We start from the raw sequence: 24,443 nt of genomic DNA on the forward strand, positions 1-24,443 counted from the left end.
AATTTCCATTCGTGATACCTCGAACTGTTTCAGCGGACAAGCAAGAACAAGCGCCGCATATTTGAACAGTATAGTACACTAAGTGAAGAAATCTATCTTTAGCACATAATTTTCTACTCGCACAAGGGACGGGGCAGCACAGCACATAGTGAGGCATGAAGGGAAAACTGTAAGAGACTCTCAAACCGCTCCACAAGTGAGTGCAAACTGCAAAAGTTATAGACCTTGATCTTACCATGCACGTGTAAATACCGGGAAGACTTGAATGAACCAAAAATCATGCGCTTAATTTGGAGACATTTGCTGAAGATGACCTACGGTTTTTAATCGCCTTTGTCACGTCGCTTACTTTGCCTGCTGCAAAGCTGAAGGCATTGCGGAAGATTGTCTTAACCACTTCGACTGCTAACATGCAATAGAGGAAGATCAAGAGTGTGGCGACGTATATCAGGAGCAAGGAGAGACCGTTGGGGGACATGGTCACGGAAAGAGTCACGTAGGTGACAACCATGGAGAGTAGAGCCACGGGCAGCAGAACCTGGACGTAGGATGGCTTCCTGAAGAAGAACATGAGGAAAATGGAGGAGAAGAACCCAGAAGTGTTGAAGGACATGAAGAGATAGTAAGCAGCCATGGGGCATAGATTTGTCGAGCTGAAGAAGGAATGGTGGGACGTGCATTGCTTGTCTAGCTGCATGTTGTCGCTCCAAATAGTCTGTGGAGGAGACAGTCCTGCTTGGTACGTGATGGTTGCTATTAAACTGGCCACGACTAGTACCATCTCCTCCACTTCCGACCATATGCTGCTGCTCAAGTCGTCATCGGTAGATTGGCTTGACTGCTGCGTCAAGTCTGCATTTGTCGCTGCCTTCTTGATTCATTTTGCTTGAGGCTTGGCATTAGTTTGTTCATCGAGCTGATCAACTGAAACAACATCGATAGTGTCTTTGCCCACCATGTTTTGCTTCTTCAGGAAGTCAAGGATCTGCCATTTTTCCCATATTGAATAAACAAGCAGAATGAGAAAATTCGGAGGCTAGGGTCAGATATGTTATCTCACAGCTAGAACTTGAAACTGGGCAACTTATGCAGATTTTTTAGCAACCAATTCTTACTTATCTAAAGATTCAAGGTCGTAAACGACTATGCTCTAGAACTACGTTCATATGCCAACAGTGACAAGATCCAATGTCCTAATAGTTTCATTCTTCTCTTTTTAGATCTCCATCCTTGGTGAAAAGATTTTCTACAAGAAAAAGGATGGTGTTGCAGGGAATCAGTGAGATTCTATGATTCTGTGTCCGTTGCTGCATCGCTTTGAAAATTACTACCTCGACAATGAAAGTTTCTAGCCCGAAATCACTACACGTGGAGAAAATTACTGCCACACCGAGACACTTACTGTCACAAGATACAATCCCATGTTTATTCTTTCACGAGACTGTCGATATAACCCAGGGGACTAGACGCGGATCTAAAAGATATTTGTAGGAGATGCAGCGCATGTAGAGCATAAGTTATAGGCAGGCAAGTCTTTGTCAGCTGATAGATTGTACCATTGCATACATGAGTTGGTTGGTGAGAGTTTTGAATAGCTGTTGATGTCAATATTATGGACCATGTCTGAGGGGACCATGATCACAGCAAGTCGAGTTACTTGTTGAAAGAATTATGCTTTTTGAATGAATTTAGAGTTTGTTTTTTAGATTGGTAGTTGTGGAAGAAGAATCTGGTAGTTTGGGTCCACGACCCTTCGGTTACAAGCATTTGACGACAGATGGAGCAAAATCAGAGCATCCTCTACGACCTTCTAGCAGATTTTTTTCCTCAAGAATTGTAGAATTTCTGAAGATGCACCATCAATCACTTAAACGCTTAAAACGGGACACTCGGCTACACTTGGCCCCCGTAGCGTCAATCAATCAGTGTCAGATTAGGACAGCTCTTTTGTTTCAGAAAGGATTAGTCATGATTTGTGAGCGGCACCAATTTTATTAGCAGAGTTGATAAATGGATTAGTCGGAGTCATCTTGCCGACTTATCTCAAACGACATGACTCTTCTTTTCTTTTCTTTTTTCTTTTGTTTGGAGGAATTTGCGAAAACAGCAATGAACTTTTGGATTTTGTTTCTTTCTTCTTTGGTTCGGAGGAATTTGCGAAAACAAGCGATGCCCTTTCCTACACTGCACAGAATGTCAAACATCACGCAGAGGGTTATTTTGTTTCTCTACCTCTTTTGCCCCGTAGATTTGTCTTGATCATTGGCGCGTTCTAAATCGATTCAGCTCATGTTTAAACATAAAGAATCGACAGGCCGTCCGACTTTTTAACCATTTCTTCTTACTCTAATGGTTATCTGGTTCCTGCAATCTGTGCAAAGACTAGTTTCTATAGATTGAGCTGATGTAAGAACACCCACGAACCATATCCATCTGGGTTACTGTCTTTCAGACTCTTTAGCCTTTATGACCATTTGCCTCTCAAGCTAATCTTGTTATCTTGTTCTACAGTGCTTCACTCGAGAAAAAAACTTTCAGGACTTGACAAGGACAGGAACCTTTGAGAGATTTTCACTTGACCCACTTGTTTTGCTTCCTCTAACAGAAGTAAAATTATCGGGCTGTTGACTAGCCATAGTCCTGCATCTAAGCAGAGCAATTCTTTGCGAACTACCATGAAGGCGTGAACATACCTGGAGCTGTTTCGAAGCCACAGCCAGCTGTGAGATTGTGTTCCCATCATTGTCCACGGCAGTCACAAGGTTGTCTGCATCTCCATCTTCACTGACATTTTCCACCAGCTTCTTGAGCGCATCGAACTGACTGTTCTTCACAGCCAGGTGAAGCGCGGTCTCGCCGCGAGCAGTGCGTTCCTTGAGGGCTTGAGGACACTTAGAGAGTAACTCCTCAATTACCTTGACCCTGCCCTTGATGGCCGCATAGTGGAGCGGCATCCGGCCGTCTTTGTCATTGATCATGCAAAGATCAGGGCCTAGCGTTAGAAGCTCCCTCATGACTTCCAGGTTCCCCATGGCCGACACAATGTGTAATGGTGTGAAGCCATCGTGGTTCAATTCCCTCGCAAAATTGGGCTTCCTGCTAACAATCTCCTTCACGAGTTCGCTATTCCCAGCAAGCACAGCCACATGAAGAGGAGTCTCTGCCATTGGTCCCAGCACGGCTTTTTCCAGAATCAGCGGATCTTCGGCTAACAAGGCCCGGAGAGAGATGACATCTTCGTACTGGATGACTTTGGAGAGCCTAGGATCCATAGGAATTTGTCCAGAACGATAAGAGCCTTCTGCTTCTTTGGTTTGTTTGTGGTTCTTGACGTTAGTTTCAGAAGCTTGGTTCGTCGCATTTATGCACAGAGCAAAGATGGGACACTGCAATAACCCAAGCAAACACCTTGGCTTCCTTCCTTTCAGACAATGGACATTTGATGATTGATGGAAAAGTTACTCAAACCAGAGGATCAAACTTCTAGACCGTTAGGTACACAGAACACTCTACATTGGTTAAGGCTTTAAAAGCCCCTACAAATGCGAACACCTGTCAATCCGATGACATAACATCAGCCCAAGAATAAGAAGGAAAATGCGAGATCGTATCCCGCCATTACGGACATTGTCTTTGGTGAACAGTCTGGTCACTCTTGATCCATTGGATTGAAGACACTATTTTTCCCGACGCACAGGAGTGCAAGAAAAGATGGCTACACATATATAAGATTATGTGCTGTCGCATTGAAATACGAAATAGACTTGAGGGCGTCAGTACATTTCAAACTAAAAAGGATTAAAAGTTAGTGACAATGATAAGCTGAGTGATGATAACACCAAGTGACAACCATCAAAAGCCTCTGTACATGTATACAATCTGACACGTTAAACTAAGAACTTCCTAAAGGAGCTTGGATATAGTCAGTTTCGGCCCTGTCTTGACATTGTTTCCTAAGTTTAGCATGTGAGCTGTCTAATCTATCCAAACACATCTAATGATTTTGCATCAACTCTGAGGATTCACAAAGTAAGAGCACTAAAACACCCTGCTGACCTAGCCTTCTTCATCGTAGTCTTCATCATCCTCATCCATCCTTCTATCCAAGTTTGCAAGCTGAATGGGATCGATAGCCATCTTCTCAACTTCGGAAAGGGACCACCCAGGATATTCTTCATGCTTCAATCCAGTGTTAGGAGCTGCTGATATACTGGGCGGACAAGAAGCTAATATGGATTTTGAGTCCCCATTTTCATCCAAATCCACATTCAGGTCAAAGTTCCGAACAGGCGGCTCAGCAGATCTAGGAGTAGGAATGCTCTCTTTCGATTCATTGAGATGGTCACCATTTTCTGTGCCTTCATGATCCTGATTCGAATTGTCCTGCTGAGAAACATCTCCATCGACTTCGAACTTCTCATTCTGCGCAGTTAAATCCCCCTCTGAGGCTCGACCACCTCGCCCACGACCCCTACCTCTGCCCCTACCCCTCCCTCTCCCAGCACTGCCTGTGTGACCAGTATCATTCTGAAATTGAAATGGCACAGAGAAGAAATATTTAAATTTGTCAGTAAATCTGAATTCAGTTTAATAAGGCCGAACGAGCTTCAGAGACCAGATAAAAATCATCTTGAGGTGCAAGAATGTATGACTATGCTGTTAATCTTTGACACTGGTTACATCCAAACAAAGAAATGCTACAGAAGCATATTACTGACAAACAAAGCTGCAGTAAGTTACTCATTAAACACTGATAATACTATGAAGTTAGTAGAGCGTAAAAACTGCCTAAGACCTACAAGCCTTTGTTTTGAAATGGTGGGCAAAGAAACAAAATTTTAATTTTACCTCATTCTTACTCTTACTCGCACAAATTTCAATTTTTTTTCAACTTTCCATCAATACTTTCATCCCCTCCACTTTCTCCACCTTCCCAGACATAGCACAAAAGAAAAAGTGATTGAAAAACGCCAACTAAGCATTCATCCATGGACATGAGATACTGTGTAACTAATGGGCTGGACAGTCGAGATGACATGATGAGGCAAGCCACATAAAGGAAAAGGAAAGAAATGATGATGATGATATCCATAATCATGGGAAACATTACCATGCGGCTCCTCTTTGATTCATCATCAGTATCATTTTCCCCATCATCAACCATTTTCCTGATAATCAAATACATAATGTGATATTAATAGCCATATTCCCTCACTGAAATGGTAAACTTGTAAATTCACATTTAACTAACCTTCTTTTAGCAGCAGTCCGATCATCTCCAGCAGTGTCAGAACCACCGAAATCAGGAACCTTGCTCACAATTTCCCTCAAGAAATCAAATACGTTAAAGGTTTGAACACACTGCTTCCTGCAATTGAGGAGCAGAGTTATTCACCTCAAAATAATTATTCAAAGGAAAGAAAACGAGCAGAGAGGGAACACTAAACTCTGCCGTATTCTCTTTCAAGGGAAAAAGAAGGGAGGCGGAAGATAGAGAAAAATGCTCCCCGATCAGGAATGCCATACATACAATTTTGCATGCTTGAAGGAGGCAGAGAAAAAGAGAAAAGCAAGCAGTGGAGCAATTCTCCCCAGCACAACATGAGAATCGTGACTGGGAAGGGAAGAGAGAGAAAGAAAGAGAAAGGGGGAAGACAAAGTACTATAAGTCTGCTTACAGATGCAAGGAGTTCAGTGTCTTCGCTCCCCTCTTCAAGGTTATATCATATGTCCGATCACAAAGGTCTTGCAGGAACAATTCCAATGCCTTAGCTGAAAGAAGGCAATGAGCATTGATATATCAAATTGGGATTTCTCATGCTGACATAAATGAGATCAACTGCAAAAGCAAGTCTCCAGGCCAATCCTATCAATTATGAACTAGAGAGGAATAAATCAACCAAAATGCAGATGATGTACACTTACAAACAAGAAGAGGCACAGCCATAGCAATCTTCCCAACATCCTCATCAGCTTGCATAATTTTCTTAATCCGGGCCTACAAAAGGAATCGCTGTCAATCATACCAAATTTATTCCCTAAACAGTAAAGTGACTGGGGGACAGCAGGAAAGAGAATTCACAGACAGGTACATGAACCTGAAGCACAAACATCAAGACATCGAGCAACAAACCAAGACAGTTTTAATTTGGTCGTCCCAATGTTGTCGGGCAAATTAAAAATCATCCATCTGTAATGCAAGCGGACAACAAGTTGCCAACCCCTGTTTTCGAAAGTAACACTACGTCCACTTGTGGTTTGATCCTAATGCAATCTCAACACTTCTGCCGTAAGTGTTTCAGCACTCAACCATTGAGCCTAAACAATCAACCATTTGCTCTCTACAAAACTTAAAACAAGCTTGACGGATCTGCGTCTGCCAGCTAAATTGCATCCTAGGCTTATTTTCCGTCCAAACCTTAAAACTCGATTTTCTTTCAAGGATCGCCTTCTGCGCTAGCATCAAACATTCCATTCTTACCTCATGATTTGTGCAAGCACTTAATTGTTATTCAATAAAATAGTTTTGTAAAATTGGCAAGTTCTGCAAACAATTTTCACTTCTTTTCATTTTGAGAATGCCAAAAAAACTGATGCAGAGTCATCTAATTGCTTCTCAAACGGCAAGAAGAAGAACAAGAAAAGGGGGAAAATACAAGCGTATAAATGAGAATGGTAAACAGTTCCAACTATCAATGCCTCTTACAGCCATGCAATGCTGACAGAATAGACGCTGGCTTCTCCAAACTGGCACTAATTTTACCTGAAGAGACCATAAGCTGAGAAGAAGCTCAACATTCAACCTGTAAAACACTTCTTATAGTGTAACTTTTCATGCTATCAATTTGAATTTCGCCCATTCCATAGTTAGTAGTTTGCCATTTGTCCTATAATGGCTTGTGCAGTTTTTGTGCACAAGAGGCCATTGTTATCACTATTTGACTTCCTACATTTCTTTAACCTATGTTCCAAAGAGGAACAAAATATCCTCATTTTTACGGGCTAAGGAAACAGGAAACTAGCTTTGACTTCTAAAACTAATTGCTCTTTCTTCAATTTCACTAACGATGTTGTGCATAATATTGCTAGACAGGCAAATCTCCACCTGCCCAAAAAACCGATGTTGTGCATATCCGATGCACACCGCATGGCTACGAGCATTTGAATATACGACAGATAACCCAGTAAGCTATGATCAAAAGCACGTCCCACTGAATATGAACACCGCTCGCAAGACTTTTGCCGGAAAATCTAATTCAAATCAACTATTAGTCTGTCGCAATTACAGAAAATTCGCAATCACAACCTCTCTCCCAATGAATCCATGATTAATCAGATACGGCAAAAAGCCGCGCATAATCACAGTCGGGAGCACGAACTCGGGCCCGGCAGGTGAAAAAAAACCATGTCGAACACGCCCCGTGCACGACGCGTTCAGCTCAGCTAGAAACAAAAGGAAAACCTAAAAAGCACAAAAGGAAACAGGGGGGAAAAAGGCACAGCAACAGCCGCCGCAACAGTGTCGCATGGCCAGAAACTAGCAGTTGCTTACCGCTGGGAAGCGTGTGTCGAGCTTCTTCCTCATGTCGCCGGGCGGTCGCCGACGGCGGAGGCGAAAACCCTAAAAAGGAAAAACACGCGCGCGCGAGGGGGACGAGCGGCGAGCCCCTCCGCTCCTGCCCTAGCGCAGCCTCCGCCTCTGCTCGCACGGGGAGAGAGGGATAGAGATAGAGAGAGAAACGGAGCCCCTTCCCCCGAACCAGGACGACCGCGGCAACGGCGGCGAGAACCGTTCCGGCGAGAGAGCGAAACGGAGGGAGGGACGGAGGAGGAAGAAGAAGAAGAAGCAGCAGCAGCAGAAGCAGCAGAAGCAGAAGCAGGAAGCAGAAGAGTTGCGACTTCGCTTTTTTCTGAGGAAAAGGGAAAAGTAAAAAACCGCCTCCAATTCCCTCGCTTTTGATTTATTTATATATATAGCTTCTTGAAAATTTCGTGGCTTTTTATTTATTTAATTTATTTTGTTTTTTCTCTTAAACCCCGGGCTGGGGATTAAGCTGGGCTCGAATCTTCTGCGCTCTCGGAAGCGGTGGTCCTTCTCGCCGGAGCTCCAATCGCCGGTCGCCACGTCGTCCCGTTCCGTTCTGGGGCTTCGTTAGACCGTTCTGGGCGGGGGCGGGGGGGCGCCGTTAAGTCACGGCGACGGTATTTCGGAACGATGAAAACGGGGAAAAACGGACCCGCGGCGACGCCGCACGAAAAGTCGCGGCGATCCTTTTTTCCGTTTGCCAATCGAAAGAATAATGCCGAAAGGCCTGAAGTTTCGGCTGAAAAGTTTTCTTTTCAGGTTCTCGAATTTAATTTTTTTTTTTCGTGTAAATGCCCTTTTTTTTTGCATATGTAAATTTCTATTTTTACCTCACAATAAGTTTATTAATTATTTTTGGTCGAAAGGTTTATTAAGTTTATATATCTTTTTTTTTTTTTGCTCTCGTCACCGTCAAGTATTGATTCCTCGTGTGTTTATGGCACCCGCATGTGGACACGGATTGCAGGACCCATCCACCGCCGCGATTATAAATATATTTTTTTGGGCTTTGAATCCCCGACATCCTAAAGGAATTTCCTAATGGGTGTAATGAACCGGCAAAAATGTGTTGTAATTATTTGCTTATGTATGAGATGCTATGATTAAATAAAAGAAATTATTACGTCGTTCGATGTAAACACATACAAAATTATTATCGTCATGCCTTAAAGAAAGCATAATTTAATCAGATAATAATTCGAGATACGATAATTGTGTTCGTCTCTATTGACTAATAAAAGCGTCGGATGGATATCGTTTTGAAATGGGATTGTTATAAGTTTTGTTTCGATATTTCCCTATAAAACTTCCCACTTTTTTTAATTGATTCAAATGCATAATTCACAACGTGGTAGGAGTGGGTCGATTCTCAAAATTAAAGTCTGTACGTGGTTTAATTCGGGCTAGTGACTCTGCCTTTGGGTCTAGGGCTCCATTCCATTAAATACACTATTTTTTTTCATCTGTAATTTTCTGATTTTTCGTTTTATTTATTTATTTTTCGACAGGCCTTTTCGTCGTTTAAGTTGGCATTGTTCGGTTGGCAAGTGTGAACAAGTTTTTGCCCCTTTTCTCTTTCTTAGTCGTGTGTTTTTAATGCACATCTCGCCCATCCTACAACCTAGGTGTGCTTTTGCCATGTAACGTCTTCATTGATTGACAATTTATCAATTGAGAAATGGTTTGATGTGCATTGGACAATTTCAATTGCATCCTAGACTGAGGTTCAACAAACTCATTCAAAGTCTAATGAAAAAGCTATGGAAATCGTCGGTGACATCAATATTCTGTGGCGTCCAAAATTATAATTTTTTTTTAATTTATACTATATATGAAAAGTAACCGCGAAATAGAGTTGCAATCTGGACTTAGGCATAGTGGTGGCACAGTTGTTGTTTGAGCCCAACGACTCGATAGTTGATTTCCTTCCTTTTTCCTTTAACTCACGTCATCGGTTTTTTTTTTTTTTGTCTGTCTTACTCCAACTCTCAACTCAATCTTAGACTTTTACCTTATCTCTTGCGGGTATGTGAGTCGAAACTCATATCTGAAACTACACGTCCCAATCCTAGCTTCCCTGAGAAGATGGGGAATCGAACTCTGCACATCCCCCTTCCCAAGTAGGAAGGGTGGGCAAACCCCAATAGTTAACTCACATCATCGGTTAATTTGGTGAACATTGGTGTTAGTCTATATTGATGTTTATATCATTACTTTTAAATTGATGGACTAAGTATAATAGAAAAATGCATAACAATTTAAGGATAACATTGAACGAATAATGACGGTTTGGAAACAACGAATGTCATCATTATGTACTTTGAATGTTGGGGAACTGAGTTGTGTGTTTTAACCTTTGGCAGTGTTTTCGGGTAGTGAGTGTCCGTGAAAACTTCAAAATGTTAAAAATTGCTCCTTCTATAATTATTCGTTAAACTTTCTTTTATATTTTAATTTGGACATCATAAAATATTTTTGCTTAGCTATAAATGTCGATATCAATATGGTATTAAATATACGTATTCAAATATTTTCAAAAACTTATATATTGGGCTCTTTTTATGCTTGCTTGTCATAAATTTCTTAGCATTTGCATTTCTAAAGATTTGAGATTCACCATTCTAAATTGGACTGAAAATCTATTTGCAAAAAGGAAGCAAAAGTGAATGCTAGAATTGTATGGGTCTGTTTGGGGATAATTACCCAATTAGTCTCAATCCTATCGTTTAGTTGCCAATTAAGTTATAAACTTTCTAATTTGGCTAAAATAGTTCTATATCTTTCTAGAAATTTTCAATGTAGTCGTTTTGACTTGTTGCCATTGGAAGGACAACATACATTTCTAATCACCAAATGTTTAGGACTATATTGGCCGATTTGAAAATTTTAGGAATAAATTGATATCCACATCATAGATTTAAGATTGACTTGGTAATTTTCCTGTCTATTCAAGTAGTTGTTTTCTTTTTATACTTTCTTTTTTGTTTTTTGTTTTTAATTTTTTTTAATTTTTGATTTTTTAATATTGAGTGTCGAATCATTCGAAAACATACATTAACTTAAGATATCAATGCTTTTTTTCATATATATAATTTCAAATTCAAAGGAAAAACAAAAAGAATTTGAAATGAATAGTCATAAATTTTTTTTTGCATCTCGACTTTAATTACGAGTTAATAGATAATCATTACATACCTTTCACGTCGTTCCCCTCTACAATAAAAAACAACGTGAGCCCTGAAAAACACGTCCTCCATTTTCACGCTCGCCGGGCGTTTCCAAGTTCCCGTCCCAACCAGTTCCATCCCACTCCGTCGTGCCAAACTTGGCCCTCGGGAGTCGCCGCTACTGCTCCGGCGAAAACGGATAACCTCGAGGGACCAAAATGGAAAAAAAAAATCAGAAAGGGGGCGGGGGGGCGAAAAGACGAAACGTGGGGGGAAGAATCGGAGGACGGGGAGGAGAAAAACAGTTCGGCGAAAAGGCCGTCCCCCGAGGGTGGTTCGCCGCCGTTCCGTTCCGTTCCATTCAGTTAGTGTGGAAAAAACAGTTCCCGCTGCAACGGACCCAAAACAGAAAATATCGATTTCACAAAAACACACACGCATATATAAATAAATACAAAATAAAAATAAAAATAAAAATATTGGCAAGAAAAATCGGGGGGGATGAATATCGGAAAAACAAAAACCCTATTCTTATTCAGTTTGGGCCTCGAAATTCCTATCCGTCTCCACCTTCCTCCCCCCCACCCCCCCCGCCCCTCCGCGAATCGCCGCTCCGTCGCCGGCTGCGACCGACCGATCGATCGGAGCACCGCCGTCCTCCTCCCTCGATCAATCTCTCTCTCCCTCGCAGGTCAGTCTCTCTGTTCGGCTGTTCTCTCGGATCTCCTTCAATTGCCGCATTCGCGAGGCGGCGGGACGCCCGGCGTTTCGATTTCCGATCCGCTCTCTGCCTCTTGTTCTTTCGCTGTGGTGTTCTCCCCTTCCTTCTCGTCGCGTGGTTTAGTGTTTCGATTCGAGCGGCCGGAGTTAGGTATCGGGGAGCCGGAAGAGTCGCCGTTCTTGGCAGAGTTTTTTTCTCGCGATTCTCCTCCTTAATCCGTGATCGGCCGATTCTTGGCGTTGGCGGCGACTTGTTCGTTCGATGATTTTTCCTTTCTTTCTTCCTTTTTTTTTTCCTGGAACGCTTCGCCTTTTTCCTGTTTGTGTCGGCGGAATTGGTTACCAGAGCGGCGTGGCGATGTTAGGGATTTTCTGATTTTACGCGGCTCCTGTTGGTGTGATTGCGGAATGTGCGAAGAGAGTGTGTGCTGCTGCATTGCATTTGGTGGGTTACTGTATGCACTAGTTTAGGTATATCTAGGTCTTTCATTGTTTTGATTCATCCGTGTTGTTGCAGAATCTTTTGTAGCATGTTGGATTATACGTGGTCAAGAGGTCGAGTGTCCGTTTTGGTGACTGAGAAAAACTCGGCTCTTGCATGGTGCGTTGTTTGTTTGATGATGCGCTTAATTTCTGTCGAGCAATTCCGGCTGACTGATTGTTAGGTCTATCTAGATCATAAACTGGTATTTGCTTCCCGGATTAGATTTTTTCCTGGACCGTGGTATCTGTCTCGAGAAGGAGCTTTTGAGCATAGGGACTGGGCTGGACTCTCAACTCGAGACACGGAAGTCAGATTTTACTTTTTGAATCCTCTATTAAAGGTTTATGGCAGAGACTACTGCAACGACAGAAATTCTTGATATATTTTGAGGGCCGTGCATGTTTTCAAGCCTGCATTCGTTTTTTCGAAGGGTCATGACTTTATCGTACTCGTTGTGATGTATTTGCATTTCGTATTTTTCCTTTTCTTTCTCCTCTTCGACCAATGCCAATCTTACACTCTGAATATGTGCTGGAGTTTGCATGTCATCCATCATCCGAGGAAGTTTGATTAGGCAAGTTGTGGCATAGTACTCTGTTTTAGTCACTTTTTATTTGGGTTAAGATGACGGTGATTGCATGCAAGCTCTGCCTTTTACTTTTAAGTTCATCTCACACTTTTTATGTACGCATTGGGCACCATCTCTCTCTTTCACGTTTCTCCTCGAACACATAAGACCACACATATTAATGGTATTTTTGGTGACATGTGAACTCACCTGCAAAAAGCGTTGGTTATTGATGGGGCAGAGAGGAACTGAATGCACAAATATTCAATAGTAATCCCAGAGGCATTCAGGCATCAAAAGTTTTTGTGGGGTTGTTCCGTATTTGGTAGTTATGGTTGAACCTCACACTAACCTCATGGGGAATTTGATGATTTAGGCTCTAGAGAGTGTAGTCATAGCTGTTGGGATATTATTGAGCTGAAGGCTGGCCTCTCTGATAATTTCTTGGAGGGCTTAAATGCATGTTCATATATATTTTTTTGTATAAGTTATGCGAATAGCTGATGTTTTCATCAATCTAAAGTGTCAGCTAATTAATGTCCCTTCCTCATGCTCTGTCTTCGAGATTTATGTTTACAGAATCTAGTCCCCACGACTGATTGGTGGATAAAATACTAATCATTAATGATCTTGGTATCAAACATTGGAATTGAATCTGTTCAGTTTGTCACATGCTTTCTGGAATATTTTCGCGTTTGAAGGGACTGTGCTGTCCATTTTAGAATCACTCAAGCATAACAAATGAAATCTTTTATGTGTTTTCATCCCTGAGTTTCTTTGGTGGCCCTTTTTCTCTGATCCATAAAATGATTACGGCTCATTCCAAGTCAGGTGTCTGAACTTTAGAATTTTGTTTTCCCTATGTCCTGTGAGTTAAAAATATGATCCCTGAAAGTGTTCCTAGATGGTGGCTTTTCACGGATTGAGTGCATTGCTTCCGATTGTTGATGTTGTTCAAAAAATGTCCATGGACATTAATATATCTAAACTTATTAGAGTCACCCGAAAGTATTTAAAAATGCAACTCAAAATTCTCTGAGATGGGATGGCTACCCTGTATTTACAACCTATCATGTTTTTGCAGTCTCGTGTTTGGCTACGGTTAGTAGGTTACTTTTCATAGCTTTCATTAATAGAAGGATGGTGCTGCCTTTTTGATTATAAGACGTTTCAGTCTTCTTGTCTCCATGTAATTTTTTTTAGAAGTGGGAAAGAGAAAAAGTTTACTGATATGGCTTTTCAGTAAATAGAGCTGCTTTTCTCTCGTTGACTTTGGCTGATTTGTCGATTCTGTTATATTGGGATAAGTAAAAGCAGTTTTGTTATGATCTGTGACGTTTCAGGTACTTACTCGCTTTTAGAAATGTCTTCAGCGTCCAAATCCAAGTCTAAGGACAAGAAGTCTGGGAAGGAACCGATAAAGGCTGCTTCCAAGCCCTCTGGACCTGCAACTGTGGGTTCTGGAGTCCCTGCCAGTGCATACAACCCTCTTTTAGGAACATTCCACTCTCTTGAAACGGTGTCAAGTTCATCTGGTTCGCCTCTTCAAGCTAATGGTCGCTTCAGGACTATTAATGAGACAGACGAGCAGACTGGCTCACTTGCTGTGGTTGTCGAATTCGATTCTGTCTCCAACAACGGCAGCTGGTCTGGTGAGTCGGAAGACCATAAGGAAAACAAGTCCAATCTTCCTGGTCGCCAGGAGTCTGTCCCAGGAGCCGACAATGACAAAAGAGAGAAAATCCGCCAAAAGAATGAGAAGAAGCATCAGCGTCAAAAAGAGAGACGAGCTCAGGAATTGTACGAGCGATGCAGTGGCTATCTTATGTCAAGAAAGCTTGAAGCACTTGCTCAGCAGCTCGTGGCAATGGGCTTTTCTCATGAACGGGCAACCATGGCTCTTATAATGAATGAAGGCAGGGTAGAAGAATCAGTTGCATGGTTGTTCGAAGGGGGTGAAGAGGCTGATAATCAGAAGGATAAAAAGTTCGGTGGGACTAACTTGAAAATTGACATAACAGAAGAGCTTGCTCAGATTACAAATATGGTATCCAAGTTTAAATGCTCGAAACAGGAGGTGGAGAGAGCTGTTGTCTCCTGTGAGGGCGATCTTGAGAAGGCGGCGGATTTGTTGAGAACTCAGAAGCAAGAATTATCTTCTGCTCCTTCTAAACCAGAAGAAACTGGAGATTGTTCTAGTTTAAGTAATGGCAAGCTTTCGTCAACTGCTGCCATGAACTCTGGGATGTTCCAGCTTAAACCAAATCCGTCTTTGTCAGCCCAGCTGAGAAGAGATGACAGAGACTATAATTACACGAGAAGTGCAGGGAATGCAAGTGGTTATTTGGAGTCCGGCCCGAAGAATGTGCAGCTGGTGAAGAGATTTCAGCAGAAGTTGGAATGGATGAAACCCCTACACTCTGCAATGCCGGCTGAGAAGAGTCGACCTGGTGCTGGATCCGGTTCAATGGCAACACCTGTTCAGGTGTCGCCTTCACTGGCGAAAGGAGAGACCCGTTATGTTGCTGTTGGAGGTGAATTAAAACATCTTCCTCTAGGAACAGTCCGGGAGCCGGTTATCATGATGCAGCGACCACAATCAGCCAATGCAAAGCAGGTTCCTGCTATAAGTGTTGGCTCGCCCCCTGGAACAGGTCCCGTTTGGCATCCTTCTAATGGCATTGACATTATGAAGTCAGGTGCTTTGCTGCCTCAGATTCCTAGCAGTAGAAGCCTCGGCACGGGCCATCTGAGTTCAGGTCAGATGTATCCCCAGCTTTATTATCATCAACAATTGGGTCTCGGAAGCAGTCCGTTGGAGTCACCAGGGACAAGCCGAACTATGGGTTTTCAACAGCATCAACAATTCATACAAGGCGGTGGTTTGGGAGATATGCCTGGGACAAGCCGAGGTAATGGTTCGTGGAGTAGAACGAGCGCACCTCCTACGCTCTCGGCTGCTTCTTCCCTTGGTCTGTTTTCTGGGTTGGGTTCTTCTGGTTCGTCAGGGGCTGCTTCTCCAGTGGACTGGAGCAACAGTACAGTGGGGCAGCAGTTTGATTACACCAATGTCGACTGGTCGTTGGATCGGGGCTTGTCTTCCCCAAGATCCACCAATTGGTTGATGGGGTTGACCACTTTAATGAAGAACAAGGCGACCATGTTCGATTCAGATGTTCCTACAGCGGGTGCCAACATTGGCATTAGACCTGCTCCCTCCAATGGGAATGGCGTTTCTCTCGTGGGACTTCAAGATGCATCGGGAGCTACTACTACAGACACATCTGCTCCTGGTTCTCGGGAGTGGACGTCCCCTTTTGAAGGAAAGGATCTTTTTAGCTTGCCTAGAGAGTTCGTCTCTTCCCCTTCTCTGTAGGCCTCTCAGATAGGATTCCAACGAGCAACGAATAAAATGGAAAAGAAAAAAGGAGACTTGAAAAGGAAAGAATGGCATTTGGATTTCGTATGTGTTAGATCTTGTTGCATGACCTTCTTGTGAAAATTGCATTGCAGTTTCCTTTGCTCGTCTTCTGTCTGCATGGAGAGAGAGAGAGAGAGAGAGAGGTTCCTTCATCTTTGCCTATAATCAGAGGTAGAATCGGAGCGTCCCCGTTTTAACCTCTCCGTCATCACTGTGCGGTTGACAATTTAAATTGCCGCGATGGATTGTCCGCCCCGGACAAAACAGCTTGTGCTATTATTGCTCGAGAGTGCAATTTCACCTAGTTCCTGACTCATCCAGTGACTCACAACAAAATCTTTCGAGCTACGGTTTGGCCCTGCTACGTTTGGCAAGAAAGGTTTAGGAAAGCGCTTATCATTCCGCATTTTCCCCTCCCCTCCCTTCTTAAGTGTCAAAGTGGTGTCCAGAAATCCCTAGGAGACTAGCCGAGTGTTATTGGATTGTTGACCGAACTTAGAGAGTAATTTGTACGGGCGCCCAAATCGTATAATCATGACACAAAGAAGGTTCACTTCTCGATACGTGCAATGCGAAATACTTTTGCAAACCATCGAGTTAGAGGAAAGGCATCCTCTCACGTTTTTCCTCTCTCTCCTCTAATTTGCAAGTGGTTTGCAAGAGGACTCTCCGGCACCGTCTCGAGTCTTTCGCAATTATAAGATGGCATTGATTTAGGGACGATTAATTCCTGCCAGGAATCATTTGTTCCCCTCGTATTCTTTACTAGGAAAGCTAGAAATAAGACCTTCCTCTATTGCAACTGGCCGCCACTGCCAGAGCTGCGACCGCTATCGGTTTCAGTTGGTTAACCACCAATATCGCCAATCCCTCTTCATTTCTTGAAGAAAAAACTTTCTTTTCATCGATTAGCACTTACAATATAATATCCTGGGAATTCATACAGAATATGGAAAAGCAAACTAGAAGGACTTGCTCGCGTTTCATCATGGCAGTGAGGAAAAACCAGGTCTTGAACCACAAGCACTTGTTGCTGTCGAAGAAGCAGGTTCTCCGTACCATTGATTGGACTCTCGCGTGATGAAGTTGGCCTCTGCACGGGACAAATATTTCATCCAGATATCATGATCAGAGTAAATTTTGCGTCCAAGAAAGAATGAGGAAAGATTGCATTCATCTTTTTCACAGTTGTCAGATCTTCGGATATGGGGAATAAGTACCAATCAAACATATATTAAGAAAGAAGACTGCAGGGCTGTCCACAGAAAATAAGAATAACCAGGGCGAAGTATTTTTTTCTGAAATGGATCACCAGATTGTTCTTGTCAAATATTTTACCACACTGAAGCCTGGTAACAGAATTTGCTTCGTCTATTTCTGCTTTTAACCTGTCTAGGTCTTTATGGCCATTCCAACCAGAGTATTGCTATGATAAGCTTGCAATCGTATTGAGAAAGGAAACAAACAGATAACTAGTTGACAATACTTAAGTAACTTACCTGATAAGAATACATCTTTGTACTCTTCTTCATCGTAGACAAACAGAGGAGGGTCTGGTGAACCAACTCCGACAATTGTGCTCCCACTAAATCAGACAAATTTGGACACCATAGGGAAATTAGTTTGTGGGAATGGAAGAGAATACGTGATATCAGAACATGATCCTGGAACGTATAAGAAGATCTGAAAACATTCAAAGCCAACTCTCCCTAAGATGAGAGCAGACACCGCCATTAAATTAATAACAAAGGAACAGTGCAATCACAACAAATTCCAGCTCACTGTTTAAACAATTTAAACACAGGATATTTCAAGTAATTGCACCAGAGTGATAATGTTCATCACTTAGGTAGCTTATATTGCTATCATTATCTATCTGATATAGTTGAACTGAAATTAAGCCATACTTACAACAGGTAATTGGGATTATGGATGACCTGTACCTTTTAAGGGAAACATTCCAATACAAGGACATCTCTTTCTAAACTAGAGTCCATAATTGTTTTGGCCAAAAAGAAAAAAGAACTGCCAGATTTTGATGAAGATTGTAGATGTCGGACAATCCTGAACGACAAAAGTTCAAATGGATGCCGCAACTGTAATAATCCAGGCATCAGTTTCTATTCTAAACTTCTAAACTATGTTTGAAACTTTACAGTTTAGTTTTCTTTCAAAAAGCTATATTTTCCAGAGGCAAGCATCATAAAAACCATTGTCACAGTTTATCAAAGACGAGATTATCTAGCCCTGGGACAGAAAGTGATGAAGGTAGAGAGTCCAAAAGTTGAGGTTGCTAGCGAAAATATTGGAGCTGCAAGTAACTATCCTGTGTGGTCAACGGTTCATTAGGAAAAAAAATGAATCGGGATTATCTTGTATGAGGCTAAAAGTCTGTGTGCTTAGTTTACAAGGTACCTAAAGAATTTGAGCAGTATGTTGGTATTATTTTGAAGTCAATTATGAGCCTTGTCACCCCAACACGCTAATGTTTTTCATCCTTACATGGAAAAAGATCCACTTCAAGGTTTTTCTAGTTTTTTTGGCCAATGGATGAGAAATATAAGAACATGATATACCTCACAATAATTGAAGATTAGGTTGATGCTTCGTTATGGACTCACTTTTGCAAAATTGATGAATATAAAAGTCTCTCCATCTCACTCCTAATAAATTGACTTTGTATACATTTAAGCCTCGAAAGGCACATCTACATTAAATGCTTTCGGTTATAATTTAAGCATAAGATATTCAAGAAATATATTCCTCTGACAACTTTACTCTCTGCACAGGATATTAGGACTTTAGACTGGCATCACTTTATTTTATTTTTTTCTGTACCTTCCAGACATGAAAACAGCATCATACTGTCCGCGGCCAGCAGCCATTATTCGCTGCTTTAACCTTTTGAGAGATGGTAGTACCTCAAACGCTGGAGCTTCTGCAAGGAAATATAAACATTTGAACAATGAAACTTCTGATTGCGACTAATTCTGTCTCTATGACAAACACCAGCAAATATAAGTGTTTTTTTTTACCAAAATAAGTCTGGCATCATATAAAAATATATATTCATTGCAAAATGAAAGGAATTCTCTGCAAATAAAACTATATAAAAGAAAGGAGGTATTGATATTTGGTAGGTCACAAAGTCACACAGAATAAGTTTTCCGAACAGAAAGCAACAGAGGAAAGGCAAGATGGAGTGCTGTCATGTCCATTTACCCAAATCATTAATGCACACATCTTGAGATATTCCATCCTTTGACAGCTTTTCTAGCAAGGCTAAAGGATCAGCATTACTAGTCTTGTCCAACTGTAGACGCTGAGGATAGGAAGAAACATCTTCAGAAAAAATTGTCATCTCATAGGGAGTAAGCTGACTAGAGTTTTCGTTAACTACTCACAACTCTATTACCTTGTAAACTTCAGCAGTCGAACATGCCTGTGGAGGTTTTATTAGAACCATCGGAATGTCCAAGGATATAGGTGGAGGGATATCTTGAACCACCTAGAAAAATAAGGGCTATATAATGATTGGGTGGAACTTGGAATCATATTAACTTACCAAAAAAAATGGAAAGGTATAGAAGAAGTACACGGAACAACCTGATTAATGCATTAGAAGATGATCAGAAATTCATCGTCTTCCATGCAGATGCATAGCATAGGTCAATGAACATTCTAATCAACTAAGTGGCCGCAAGGCCAAGAGAAGGAAATTAGAATCTTGTTAGGATCGAGTTTTATTTCCTTCCAAAGCATTATTGGCTACTATCACAGACTTCTTAAGCTCTTAGAGCAAATGAATGGAAACCACAAAAGTACTTTCTGCTAAAAAGACGATACTGGAAAAGTAAGGTTTGAACAAGAAACGAGAAAATAACTAACTACCAGCAAGTATTCTGCAAGTTCAGACGTACCTCACCTCGACCAGTACAATATGCTGCTCCATGGGAGAAGAAAAAGGGAATATCTGAACCAATTTCACCAGACCATTCTTGAAGTTCCTTCTCAGTTGCAACACAACTATTGAATTGGTTTGCAGCCCAAAGTGCAGTTGCCGCATTACTACTTCCGCCGCCAAGTCCTGCTCCAGTTGGTACTTTTTTGTCAAGATGGACCTGCCATATGTCCCCAATTCGAGTCTCTGGTCAGATCAGAAATCCCTGAGCAAGACATAAAAGAATGTGGGACTCGTGCAGATGTTCAGTAATTTACATTACACATAGGTGTTCCAGCATAATTTACTCCAAAAATTGTGATATCCATTTTAGTTGGAACTCTTGTCTACATCAATCTAAGATTAAGTTAGGGACACCAATTCTGTAATTCCCATCGACTTTGATGTTTACTGTACATTCAAAGACATTTTTGCTTTTTAACATCACCACAACTCTCTTTAGTTTGTAATACTTCAATTTAACGAAAGGCCTGATGTAATTCACTGAGGCAAATAAGACATAAGAAAGACAATAGCATTTACTGTCTAGAGACAACACTTTCTGCTACACCTGCCAATTTTGAAGAATTATCAGAATTATATGCACACACGAACAGACTCAAATACAAACAAAAGGGGCAGCTTCTCACCCAAAAAAATTTGTTGCTGCCTGTCTTTTTCCTGTAGAGATTCAGTGCTTTGATGATCTGCGAAACATCAAAAGAAAATACAATCACATATTAGATACTGTAATGATGCCAAGAACACGGTGACATTGAAACGAACCAAATCCCTCAAGCATAGGATATACCAAATTTTTGTCATCAAGAGGTACACCAGGCACATTCGTGGAAAGTTGATCCTTTTGGGATGGTGACAGAGAGAACTTGATTATGTCCCCCAAACTTATTACCTGGAAGCACCAGTAGGTCATGCAAAGCACACATATAGATTAGCTCAACCTCAGAAAAAACTCGTGCTACACAACTGTGCTTCTCCATGGACCCAACCCAAACCTCAATACATTCCGCACCACAAACAGGGACATGGCGGCAAAAAGGATGATCAAGATTAAGAAACCTTACATGAAACAGAGACGCCAGATCATGGTACCCATCCTCTCTCTTCCTAGTGATTCTCAAAAAGACATTAACCTGCTCCACAGATTACCAAATTCCAATACAAAAGCCAGCAGAATACTTAATAGCAAAAAATCCTCAGAAATAAATTAAAAAAAAGAGAGAAGTGGATGGAGCCCCGAATAAGAGGAGGAGAGAAGAAGTACCTTGCAAGGCGAGAACAGAGTGAGCCTAGAAAGAGGAGCTTGCTTGTCCACTTCGTCAGCTAACTGGTTTATCCTCTCATCAGGATCGTACACTATCTACACCCACCCACAACCAAAAACAACACCCATCACTCAGCGACGCAAACAAAGCAAACACTCATGCAGCAGCAGCAGCAGCAACAACGGCAACAACACAAACAGAGACACGTTCCGCACGACCTCGAGCTGCTGCTGCTTCCCCGCTGTCGGCTCGGAAACCATGGCCCTGATGGGCGCGCTCCGCCGTAGACAAGTGGAAGACGAGCCGTATCGCGCGGGAGGAGGCCGGACCCCGCTGCTCTGCGAGAAACCGCGCGGCGGGAAGACGACGCGGTTGCAGCGGAGGAAGGAACAAGGAGGAGGAGAAGCCACGGTGGTCGCCGCCGCCGCCGCCATCATCATCATCCTCGATCCTCAAGCTCCGCAAACCGAACTCAATCCTCCAAATGCATGAAACTCGAAGGAGCAAGAACCTCTCGAGCTAGAAGAGTAGGTGAAGAAGTGAGGTTCGGTTTGTGAATTTTGATTCGTGCATTAATTAATCAGCAGCAGAAGAAAGAGGGAATCGAAGGGATGCTAGGTTCGGCAATCCCTTCCTTGTCTTCAATCGCCGCCGACATCGCTTTCGGTTCGGACGCCAACGTGAATGCCGTGTTCGGTAAATTTGGTGGGAGTGAGAAAGTGGACCGAAACGTAATGTTACGGGAGAAAATTATACCAATGATTTATAAATTTTTAATTTATTCAATATGAAATTTTAAAGTTTATTCAAACGTGTAATGTGTTTCGTTGGTATATGCTCAATTTAAACTTTTAATTATATGAAAATGTTCAATATTGTCCCTAAATTTGAATTAATGAAATGATAATACTGAATATTTCATATAATTTAGGGATTAAATTTGGATCACGTTGAACAAATTAAAAATTCATGAACCACATTATACATTGGGTAAAGTTCAAAGGCTACATTTAACAAATTAAAAATTCAGGGAATACATTACACATTGGGCCAAAATTCACGAACCATTTGTGTCATTATCTCAATATAATAAATAGATAATTACAACATCAACGACTTCCAATTTTTCTTGAGTAGACCATTAAATGGGTGGGTCGGGTCACAAATAATTCGATCTAAATTGATCAATTTATATGCAATATAAATTTAGTGATCCATACCCCACAACTGACCCGACCCATATTACTAAAATGCATATATTATTAATTTAACCTACGAACACCTATAACCTCCTTGTTTAACCCGCTTGGATAAACATTTCATATTAAATTACATGTTATACAACGCGTGTTCTTCCATATGGGGCAGAAATAAAAGTTTAATGTTGGATTTTATAGGAAATATTCTTGCATGAGTTTGGTTCCAGATGAACGTGAACCCATTAACATTCATATATATTTTTTAACTTTATTATTCTATACCCATTTATAATCCAATTTACTGAATATAATGACTTATCTCGTCAAATATGGGAAAGCATTCGGACATTTTGTAATTTTTTAAAAATAAATATAAGAGGTCAACGGGCCGGGCCTCATGGGCCTTGCCCACCTGTTGATCGGACTTGTCCAAGCCCGCCCAATGGGCTTACAAAATTCAGCCAAGCCCGCTCATGGATCAAGTCTACAAGTCACCGTTGCGCCACATAGCGGAAAGTTACTACTTCTTCCCTCGAGAGTCGCCGCTAGCGCTCCATAAAGTAACCGAGAGAGAACCGCAACCTCGAGGGACCAAAATGGAAAATCAGAAAGCGGGTTGGAGCGAAAAGACGAAACGTGGGAAAGAATTGGAGGACGGGGAGGAGAAGAACAGTTTGGCGAAAAGGCCGTCCCACGACGGAGGTTCGCCGTTCCGTTCAGTTCAGTTTGTGCGGAAAAAACAGTTCCGTTGCGACGGACCCAAAAAGAAAATATCGATTTCACATATACATATATATAAATATAAATAAATAAAAATAAAAAATATTGGCCAGAAAATGGGGCGATGAATATCGAAAAAACAAAAACCCTATTCTTATTCAGTTTAAGACATGGCCACGGGCCGGTTTTGGCCCGGAACCGGCCCGGTCAAATCCGGGCCCGGCCTGTTGACTAGGCTCGCGGTTCGGAACCGGAACAGGCCCGTGGCCTATGGGCCCGATTCCGGTTCCAACAATTTTGGAACTCGGCTCGGAACCGCCGGTTCCGGTTCCAAAAAATAATAATGAATTTTTTTTAAATTCATTATTTAATTTTTTTTTATAAAACAATTTGAACTCTAATTGCCATGCATTGTAAGTGCATTAATCTCTAATTATAATGCTTGACTTAGGTGTATTGAACTTTAATTACAAGGCTTGCTTGAGTTTTATACACAATGATTCTAATGCCTCTTCGTTCCCATTCGATATAGGACTCTCGGTTTGCCTTGAACACCTTCAATGTGAGACTCTTGGCTTGTCTTCATGCAAATGCCAAGAGTCCCACATCGAATGGGAATGAAGAGACCATCAAAGGGGTTGTGTATAAAACCCAAACTAAGCCATGAGCATGTAAATTTGTATGCCTTTTGTGCTACGATCCTTTGCTAATTAAGAGCAAAGGGTTCCATTGGACCGCCTAGAATCGGACCTGGCCAATGGTCCGATTTCCGGTTCTATGATTTGCCGGTCCAGTTCCTAGTTCTAAAATTAAGGGACCGGTTTCCGAGCGGAACCGGACCGAACCGAGAACCCCTACAATTTACATTTCGGTTACAATTTATATTGAATAATTCATTATTTCATAATTTTATAATTCATTATTTTTTTATTTCATAATTTATTTTAAAATTTTTTAAATTACGGTCCGGAACCGGCCGGTTCCGGTTCACACATGGCCACGAACCGGAACCGGCCGGTTCCGAACCGTGGCCGTGTCTTTGAGCCTCGAAATTCCCATCAGTCTCCACCTTCCTCCCCCGGCCCCTCCGCGAATCGCCGCTCCGTCGCCGACTGCGACCGATCGATCGATCGGAGCACTGCCGTCCTCCTCCCTCGCAGGTCAGTCTCTCTCTCTCTCTCTTCGGCTGTTATCTCGGATCTCCTTCAATTGCCGCATTCGCGTTCATCGGCGGATTCGCGAGGCGGCGGGAGCCCGGCGTTTCGATTTCCGATCCGCTCTCTGCCTCTTGTTCTTTCGTTGTGTTGTTCCCCCTTCCTTCTCGTCGCGTGGTTTAGTGTTTCGATTCGAGCG

The 24,443-nt window shown here is 42.0% G+C and overlaps 5 protein-coding genes and 1 pseudogene across 7 annotated transcripts; 2 read left to right on the plus strand and 4 right to left on the minus strand.

Annotated features, from left to right (window-relative positions):
* Window positions 1-27: 27 nt before the first annotated feature.
* On the minus strand, window positions 28-7,893 carry LOC115674010 (uncharacterized). Its single transcript, XM_030596307.2, has 7 exons — window positions 7,553-7,893; window positions 5,926-5,998; window positions 5,679-5,772; window positions 5,252-5,368; window positions 5,111-5,168; window positions 2,694-4,527; window positions 28-985 (listed from the first exon to the last, which is right to left on the minus strand). The coding sequence occupies exons 1-6, from the start codon at window positions 7,583-7,585 to the stop codon at window positions 4,057-4,059; spliced, it is 846 nt and encodes a 281-aa protein (XP_030452167.1). The 5' UTR covers window positions 7,586-7,893; the 3' UTR covers window positions 28-985; window positions 2,694-4,056.
* LOC130138637 (uncharacterized) lies at window positions 278-781 on the minus strand. Its single transcript, XM_056313355.1, has one exon. It carries the CDS (start codon window positions 779-781, stop codon window positions 278-280), a length of 504 nt encoding a protein of 167 aa, XP_056169330.1.
* LOC130138638 (ankyrin repeat-containing protein BDA1-like) lies at window positions 878-3,272 on the minus strand. Its single transcript, XM_056313356.1, has 2 exons — window positions 2,694-3,272; window positions 878-985 (listed from the first exon to the last, which is right to left on the minus strand). Exons 1-2 carry the CDS (start codon window positions 3,270-3,272, stop codon window positions 878-880), a joined length of 687 nt encoding a protein of 228 aa, XP_056169331.1.
* Window positions 7,894-11,253: 3,360 nt separating the features above from the next.
* Window positions 11,254-15,997, plus strand: LOC115675931 (uncharacterized). 2 transcript variants are annotated; one of them, XM_030598749.2, is made up of 2 exons: window positions 11,254-11,443; window positions 13,868-15,997. In XM_030598749.2, the coding sequence occupies exons 1-2, from the start codon at window positions 11,254-11,256 to the stop codon at window positions 15,898-15,900; spliced, it is 2,223 nt and encodes a 740-aa protein (XP_030454609.2). In that variant the 3' UTR covers window positions 15,901-15,997. The 2 variants fall into 2 exon arrangements, with proteins under 2 accessions (XP_030454609.2, XP_056168854.1); XM_056312879.1 differs by lacking the exon at window positions 11,254-11,443 and adding an exon at window positions 12,159-12,296.
* Window positions 15,998-16,792: 795 nt separating this feature from the next.
* Window positions 16,793-21,885, minus strand: LOC115677433 (4-diphosphocytidyl-2-C-methyl-D-erythritol kinase, chloroplastic). Of its 2 annotated transcripts, XM_030600603.2 has the most exons (11): window positions 21,390-21,884; window positions 21,171-21,266; window positions 20,971-21,039; window positions 20,697-20,798; window positions 20,536-20,592; window positions 19,866-20,066; window positions 19,361-19,453; window positions 19,168-19,267; window positions 18,784-18,883; window positions 17,445-17,530; window positions 16,793-17,038 (listed from the first exon to the last, which is right to left on the minus strand). In XM_030600603.2, exons 1-11 carry the CDS (start codon window positions 21,612-21,614, stop codon window positions 16,932-16,934), a joined length of 1,236 nt encoding a protein of 411 aa, XP_030456463.1. In that variant the 5' UTR covers window positions 21,615-21,884; the 3' UTR covers window positions 16,793-16,931. The 2 variants fall into 2 exon arrangements, with proteins under 2 accessions (XP_030456463.1, XP_056168857.1); XM_056312882.1 differs by lacking the exons at window positions 19,168-19,267; window positions 19,361-19,453 and having other exon boundaries at window positions 19,871-20,066; window positions 21,390-21,885.
* A 2,232-nt stretch (window positions 21,886-24,117) lies between these two features.
* Window positions 24,118-24,443, plus strand: part of LOC115676570 (callose synthase 3-like) — a 58,360-nt pseudogene continuing 58,034 nt past the window's right edge.

This window comes from Syzygium oleosum, unplaced genomic scaffold (genome assembly GCF_021117445.2).
Source record: "Syzygium oleosum isolate NSW1041296 unplaced genomic scaffold, Sole_v2.1 Sole_v2.07, whole genome shotgun sequence".
In the NCBI taxonomy this organism is placed as follows: Eukaryota; Viridiplantae; Streptophyta; class Magnoliopsida; order Myrtales; family Myrtaceae; genus Syzygium; species Syzygium oleosum.